We start from the raw sequence: 7693 nt of genomic DNA, 5'->3' as shown, positions 1-7693 counted from the left end.
TAAACAAGTCATATAAGCCGATTGATGTTTCCAAGTGTTTAGCTATTAGCTATTAAAAAAATCAATTTGTTCCTTTTTATATTAATCATTGACAACAATGAAATGCTACAAATTAAAGTATAAACCTTGTATAAAAGGAAGTATTTAGGGAGTTGTAAATATTAAATTTATGATACTTTTGTTAAATAAATAGTTAGATTGTATAGATTTTTGTTCGTATTTATTTTAAATTATACTTCAATAAGTTCTTCCTATATCTTGTCCAAGTAAAAGGTACTTAAATTATAAAAAAAACACGAGGCTCATAGTTGGATGCCAATCCTTACATGTTGAATAGATAAAATAATTTGTGAATTAATTATTGGATATAGGTGAAGGGAATGTTGGGGGTGGGGGTCCAAATGACGACAAATGAATGTACAAATTCTCGATTATCTTCAATTAACAATTCATTATATGATTTAATAGACTTTGTGTATCATTCGATTTTAGACAAGTTCAATGAACTTACTTTCAAGAACGTGCGATATTGTTGGTTAAAATTATTTGTTTTTATAATTAGACGAATAATATAATATTAAAATATATAATCAAATATCTTTACGTGACGAATTCTCTATTTTCCACTCGTGTACTACACGGGTTAGATACCTAGTAGTAATAATAATAATAATAATAATAATAAAAAAGATTCCTCCGTGGTTGATTATTAATATTTATATTTATTTATTTATAAGGGATGGATATGTACTACCCTATCACCATCATTACTTGTTCCATGTGTTCCATCCCCTCAAAATCAAATCATTATATTATAAGAAGCAGCAGCAGTTTTCTCATTTCTTCTTCTTCTTCTACTGCTTCAATAACTCTTATCTTTTATATTCATTTCAATTTCATTCATAATCCAATCCTCTGTTTTTCTCCATTACTTCTCACTCTGTGTTCTCAAGGTTAGTCTCAGTTATGCATATCCACAAGTGTTTATACTCAATTATTATCCGTTTTGTTGTCTGAATTGTTGAATTAGGGTTTAGTTTTTGTAAATTGAATCACGTGGTAGTTGAATTGAGGATATGTGTTTGTGAATAGTTATAGTTTGAAGATCTAGAATCATACATGTTTACTTGAACTAATTAGATTTAACTAGGAGATCTGAGAGTAAGTAAGTTTCAGTTATCTGCCATATCAATCAAGCTGATTGAGTTACTTTTAACTTTGGTACGAGTCTGCTTTCATGTTATCGATGCCAACATTTGGATCTGAGTTCATGTTTCTAGTTCAAAACAGACCTAGGTTTTAACTGATATTGGGTTATACGAGTCGTTTATTGTAAGTGCATAGCGAGGTATGAGAGTGGGTTCCGTAATTCATTCTTTGATTATTTGCGTGTTTAGTTCGTTAGCAGCTTTATGTGTTCTATTCATGGCGTACACCTGTTTTTTGGTATTGAAAGAAAAGGTCACTTTTGGATTTCAATATTTATCTGAAACGGACCGAGGTTTTTCAACTGAAATTGATGTGTAAATCAGTTTGAGCAAATTCGAGTCTTTTGGTTTAAGCTCTAGAAAGTATGAGCATGTTTGGTTTGCTAAGATTTTGAGTTACTTTAACCGTGGTATGAACCTGCTTTCTGTCAAAACAAATATGTTTTTTTAATTAATTTCAACATTTAGATCATGGTTTGTGTTTTTAACTCAAAACACACCAATTTTTCATCTGAAATTAGTGTGCAAATGGTTTTTCTACTTGACCTTATTTACTTTTGAGTTTTTTGTAAGAAGTATTGAGTATGTATGAAGAGAAACTTCTAGCGGATATTGGATTATTTCTACTGATGGTTTGCATTGTGGTTAGCTAAATTCAAGTTACTCTAATTATGATATGAACCTGCACTTCGGTATTGCGTCATTTGTTTTCAATTGATGTCAACATGTGAACCAAAGTCAGGTCTTGAACTGAAAATAGGCTGAGGTTAGAGTTGAAATCGGTGCGTGAATGATTCTGTTAGTTTGTTTTGAGTCTTAAAATTAAGTGCCTTTCGAGATTTGAGATAAGTTCCACAAGGTATTGGATTCATTCTTCGTTGATTTGCATGTTTAGTTTGTTGAAGTTGCTTAGTTTAGTTATGGTATAAATATATTGTAGGAAATTGTTTCTATTGATGTCAAAACACTTGGACCAGACTTCATGTTACTGTTTTAGCTGTCCTTATTTATGATTCGTATCCTGTTTATGATTTTATCTAGAATTCATGATTTACCTGTTTATAACATTATTAACTAGTTTCAATAAGTCTGTACCAAATTTGTTTCTACTTAACCATCTACTGAAGCGGGCAGGTGCATTGAGTGCTCAACGAGTTTATATTGCTTCAAGAATGAAACAATATGAACATGAGTCTTATTCTTAGGTGCTAGTTATTGTCGTTTTAAGAAATTGTGCCAGTTGGTTTCCGCATATTCTATATAGGTTACGAGTTACGACTCATGTGATTAAAGAAGATTAATATGCTTTATATAATAGTTCATGTGATAATTTTGTCTCCAACCCGAATTTGTGTAACACTCATATGTACAATATCGATCATCACTCATGTTATTATGAAAATCGATATGTTTTACTTGATGAATCATGGGAAATTTGTCTTGAAACTAAATTCACACGTGACACAACACACATATTCTCCATAGGTCATAACTCGTTTGCTTAATTAAGGTCAATAGATCTTACATGGTATCTATCTCTAACCGAATTTGTGCAACACTCGTATGTGATCATCACTCGTGTTATTAATTAAGATTATATCTTACATGATATTTATCTCTAACCGAATTTGTGCAACACCCGTATGTGATCATCCCTCATGTAAATGAAAATCAGTATGCTTTACTTGATAAATCATGTGAAATCTATCTCCAAACTAAATTCACATGAAACACATGTTCTCTATACGTCAGTGCTAATGTAATTCATGAAGGTTATTATTATTATAATTCTGACAAGGGTGAATGCTATTGCAGCAAGATTTACTAACAAGATTTTCTCATTCTGACAGTTATAAGTTGATTGCTCATTCTTATCAAGTGATTTGCAAGCTTTAAATCATATCAGCAATAGGAAATGGTCAAAAGGTTATTTCTATCCTTGCATTTGTTCCACTCCTTTTGACTTTTCGCATGTTGTTCAAAATGTTAAAATGATCTGACAATTATTTTCCTTTGTTTTCTCATTCAGGTGCAAGTATGGATTATTTTAATGTGCAACTGGTAACATGTCTCAGTGTTTAGAGGGGGTCAGGCACTTGTTTGCTTCCCTGCTACACTGCTGTGATCTTGAATTGTATAAACAATCAAGAGGCCTTGAAGATCCTGAAATTCTAGCTAGAGAGACAGTGTGTATGCAACTATACTAAATTATCACTTTGCAATTTTAATACTTAAGTTTATAATTAAAATGGAGATTAAACCAATTAAGTTGCCCATAAAGTTAACTAAGGATCTCAAATTTGACAATTTGGGGAACATGTTTTTTTCCCTCTCATCAAAAGGAGTGAAAGTTCATATCTTGACAAAATTTCAGGAGTGAGTTTAATTTTATAAATTTGACAGTGAAATCAAGACAGGTAACCAAAGATCCTAAATTCGTTTCCTATAATGTAAAATATTTGTCAAAAATTAAACTTCTCCTGTATCAGTCAAATGTTGAACCCTTACTCCTTTTGATGAGAGAGAATTTCTTATCCCCGACTTCGTGTCATTTTGTAATCGTTAATTTTACATTTCTATACAAAGTTTAATATTATTTCTAAATTTAAAATGTATTTATATATAAATTTTCATTTTTGACAGCCTGTTTTTTGCATACAAATGACTAAAATGAGATGAAAAAGTGCATTGGTACATTATGCATAAAACACAAATTGTAATTGGTAAGAAAATGTGAACATATATAGGCTGATTTCCTGTAAAGCAAATTTACAAAATCTTATTATAAATGCTTTCTCTTTACTAAGCACTTGTATTAACGATCTTAGGCGGTATTTTAGAAACAGTTAAGCTAATCATGCTAAAATTTATCTTTGCTTGATTCTTAATGCAGTTAGTGTAAGTGAAATTGAGGCACTTTATGAGTTATTTAAGAAGATAAGCAGTGCAGTTATTGATGATGGGCTAATTAATAAGGTAAAGATATTGATATTCCTTCATTTTATTCCCCATGATTGTTTTATATTTGCAAGCTGAAAGAATCTAACTTTGATACCCATTGCAGGAGGAGTTCCAACTGGCATTGTTTAAGACAAATAAAAAAGAAAGCTTGTTTGCTGATCGGGTATCTTTTCTTTAATAACCAACTTAATTTTCTCGTAATGTATGTTATATTAAATGATTATCAACAGCAGTAGGTTTTCCAATAATAATACTTTTAAGAAGCAAATGTAATGCATATTATGGCATGGCATTGATTATTGAGAAGTATTGTTTGACCTAATATTATTGGCCAACTCCAGGTGTTTGACCTGTTTGATACAAAGCATAATGGAATCCTGGGCTTTGAGGAGTTTGCTCGTGCACTCTCAGTGTTTCATCCTAATGCCCCTATTGATGATAAAATTGAATGTAAGTTTAAATGGTTTTTATAGATACATATAATATATGTACACACAATCACGCATTGGTTAGAAGTGTAAGAACTAATCAAAATTATGTATTCGAATCATATAAGCCAACAAATTTACATTTATCTCTATTGATATATTTGATAAAAAATTTGAAGCCTTCTCCATAGAAATGTTTGATGAAATTTTGAAGTTTCTCCATTTAAGGAAGTCGACAAATTCATATTTTATACACATGCATCTGGATGAGACCTTGACGCACAAATATGAATTTGTCGACTTCAGTGCTTCAAACTTTTATCAACACTTCAGTGGATAATGGATAAATAAAATTCTGAATTTTAAATTTGTCACTCATATGAATTTAACTAGCTGAGTGCCCGCGCTATGCGGCGGAGTATGCTGCAAACATGACATCAGATGCGTAATCGGTGTTACCGTATCTGTATGTGTGTGAGTTCACAATAGTACGCGTGTAACTCGAATATAGTATGCCCGTATTTGCGGCATTGGAATCTTAACCGGTGTTAGTAAGTACACCGCACAACGAATGTACGCGCGCAATCAGGTGCCGGTGCGCATTTAACTCTACATTGAACTCGTTTTGACCTACAAACTGTTCCGCTTGACATTGTTCTAACCCGAAATTTGTACTATGACTTGACCCCTTTCAACCCAAACCCGTCCCGACCCAAACCAGAGTAACTTTTTTTGTATCTACCCATTCCAACCTCAACCTTTTAGATCCATGACTCGAACGGCCGAACCTACCCGATTCGTTTGCCAGTCTTTAATGGTAATCACGTAACACGTTAAGTTTTTAAATGAAAAAAATATAGCAATACCATACTCAAATTAAAGAGAATACAATACTCGTTTTTATGGTATAATGTTTTTAAAAAAATATTAGCGTGTGAAAAAGTTATAAGTGTTTAAACATCGTCGGGGTAGTTGGTTTATATAAAGGGGTATATAAATTAATGTGATTAAAGGTAAAGGACAAAACTTGTAATTATTTTTGAATAATATAAAAATCAACCATAACATGATTTTGCTTTTGCTAAAAGACAAAGTTGTTAAAAGACAATTTTACCCTTAAAATGTCTTAATTTTATGTATTGTAGTTTGTACTAAAAGCAACAAGTTTGGTACCTCTTAAAAATTAGGAGGTTCCTCACTCATGCTTTATATATAGTATATAGATTATAGATTTTTATAAGTTCTTGCAGTTCTTGCTGATTCTTTTCTTACTTGATCGTGGTTATACAAACTTGCAAAAGAAACAAAACAAAATATCTCTCTTTTTTTAGATGTGTGTGTGTGTGTGTGTGGGTGTCTGTGTGTGAATATGTGATATATTGTATGATCGAGAATCTCATTATTCTTTCCTTTTATATTTGCAGTTTCCTTTCAGCTTTATGATCTCAAGCAGCAAGGTTTCATAGAGAGGCAAGAGGTGAAATCTTTTTCTAGATGAAAAATTTAACATCCTAAAATACTTTCTTTTTGAACAAATAAAAATGCCATTTTATTCACTGTATCTAATTATGTATCTATAAAACTCCTTAAATTTTCTGTAGCTTTAATAGTTGACTATTTATTTATAGGAAAACATGCTGTTGATGTTGTAGTTCAATTGTCAATTTTACACGTTTAAGATATTTTACCAATAGTCAACATACTGATCATTTGGTCTACTTCTCATTATATAGGTAAAGCAAATGGTGGTAGCTACACTTGCTGAATCAGGCATGAATCTTTCAGATGATGTCATCGAGAGCATCATCGACAAGGTACTCTATCTGATCCTTTCTTCTTTTGGCTCCACACTCGCTTTACTATTTAGGGTTTAATAATATTGAAATTGCTTATTTGCTATATAATGAGATTAATGAGTCAAAAGGTTGGAGACATGATGGATTAATATTGTTATTAGTCTTTTCCAAGGTTTTAGGAGAGATGCCCACTCGTTTAATATACGAGTGGTGTTCACTGTCCGTGTTGATCTATTTAATCTGTTTAAATAGGCATGTTAACCCACCAACACATTCTTTAATCCAATTTTCTAATTTCATAAACATGTAAGATTTATTAAAGATTCATGTCAAAATATAGTAATATCACAATTTAGAAGGTTGTAAACACCTGAGTACGTCACGACTTTTATACCGTTTGGCTCGTTTTCCTTTATTTCTTTTCTGCTTTATATTTTTTTGACCCCGTTTTCAGTAAAATAGAACTCAAGTTGACCAATTAATAAATGGGACGTGTTAACCCCCTCACGGTATCAAGAACACGGAAATGAGTTTTGCAATGGAAAATAGCTATCATTTACAAGTATCCATTATTTACAATGTTTCTTGCACATAATAATAACAAGCATGTAATTCATGTTACAGACATTTGAGGAAGCTGATACAAAACATGATGGGAAGATTGACAAAGAAGAATGGAGGAGTCTTGTACTGCGACATCCATCGCTTTTAAAAATATGACGCTTCAATATCTCAAGTAAGTTCTATTTGTTATTATTATTATTAATAATTAAAAGGTTATGGTTGATTAATGCTATGTTGATCTGATATTTTTATTTTGGCATAAAATACCAACATACCTTTTCATATGTGACATTTGAGTCATTCAACTCTTTTTTGTACAGACGAGTCATTAAAATATAAAAGATGGTGGTGTCTCGTATACATTCAACGCTTCATCTCAAGTTTGACATTATGCATAAAACATTTTATATATAAATTTAACAATTCTTATAAAAAGTATCACTTTTTTTAAAACCGGTTTCAGACCTATAAAATGACCTAAACGGGACACAAAGTCATCTTTTGTGACTCATGTGAGAAGCGTAAAACGACTAAAAGGGATAAGTGAAATATTACGCTGGTATTTTGTGCAAAATCCCTTTAAATGTCCAATAGATCACATGTTTCGATCATCATATTAAAATTTTAGCACTGTTCATCTTGGTACGTCCCATGAATGGAATGCAAAAGACCTAAAAGTGTTCGATAATTTGCTACAATCAGTTATAAAATATAACCTGTTTTCTGAAACCGTTTA

General features: G+C 31.5%; 1 protein-coding gene across 1 annotated transcript; it reads left to right on the top strand.

Annotated features, from left to right (window-relative positions):
* The first annotated feature begins 776 nt into the window (after nucleotides 1-776).
* LOC143601380 (calcineurin B-like protein 2) lies at nucleotides 777-7128 on the top strand. The gene is made up of 9 exons (XM_077078805.1): nucleotides 777-953; nucleotides 3059-3134; nucleotides 3238-3398; nucleotides 4102-4184; nucleotides 4273-4332; nucleotides 4511-4619; nucleotides 6022-6074; nucleotides 6331-6411; nucleotides 7018-7128. Exons 3-9 carry the CDS (start codon nucleotides 3275-3277, stop codon nucleotides 7111-7113), a joined length of 606 nt encoding a protein of 201 aa, XP_076934920.1. The 5' UTR covers nucleotides 777-953; nucleotides 3059-3134; nucleotides 3238-3274; the 3' UTR covers nucleotides 7114-7128.
* The last annotated feature ends 565 nt before the right edge of the window (nucleotides 7129-7693 follow it).

Source organism: Bidens hawaiensis, unplaced genomic scaffold (assembly GCF_021521415.1).
Source record: "Bidens hawaiensis isolate Kalapana, Puna unplaced genomic scaffold, B.hawaiensis_p1.1 tig00056171_1, whole genome shotgun sequence".
In the NCBI taxonomy this organism is placed as follows: domain Eukaryota; kingdom Viridiplantae; phylum Streptophyta; class Magnoliopsida; order Asterales; family Asteraceae; genus Bidens; species Bidens hawaiensis.
The sequence above is the reverse complement of the archived record's forward strand: the minus strand, read 5'-3'. Positions and strand labels throughout refer to the sequence as shown.

Bases quoted from the DNA above. Each gene is read 5' to 3' on its own strand.
- LOC143601380 (XM_077078805.1), top strand. From the start codon at position 3,275: ATGTCTCAGTGTTTAGAGGGGGTCAGGCACTTGTTTGCTTCCCTGCTA. The intron at 4,333-4,510 runs GTATCTTTTCTT...GGCCAACTCCAG, and splicing joins AAAGCTTGTTTGCTGATCGG to GTGTTTGACCTGTTTGATAC. The intron at 6,412-7,017 runs GTACTCTATCTG...TTCATGTTACAG, and splicing joins TCGAGAGCATCATCGACAAG to ACATTTGAGGAAGCTGATAC.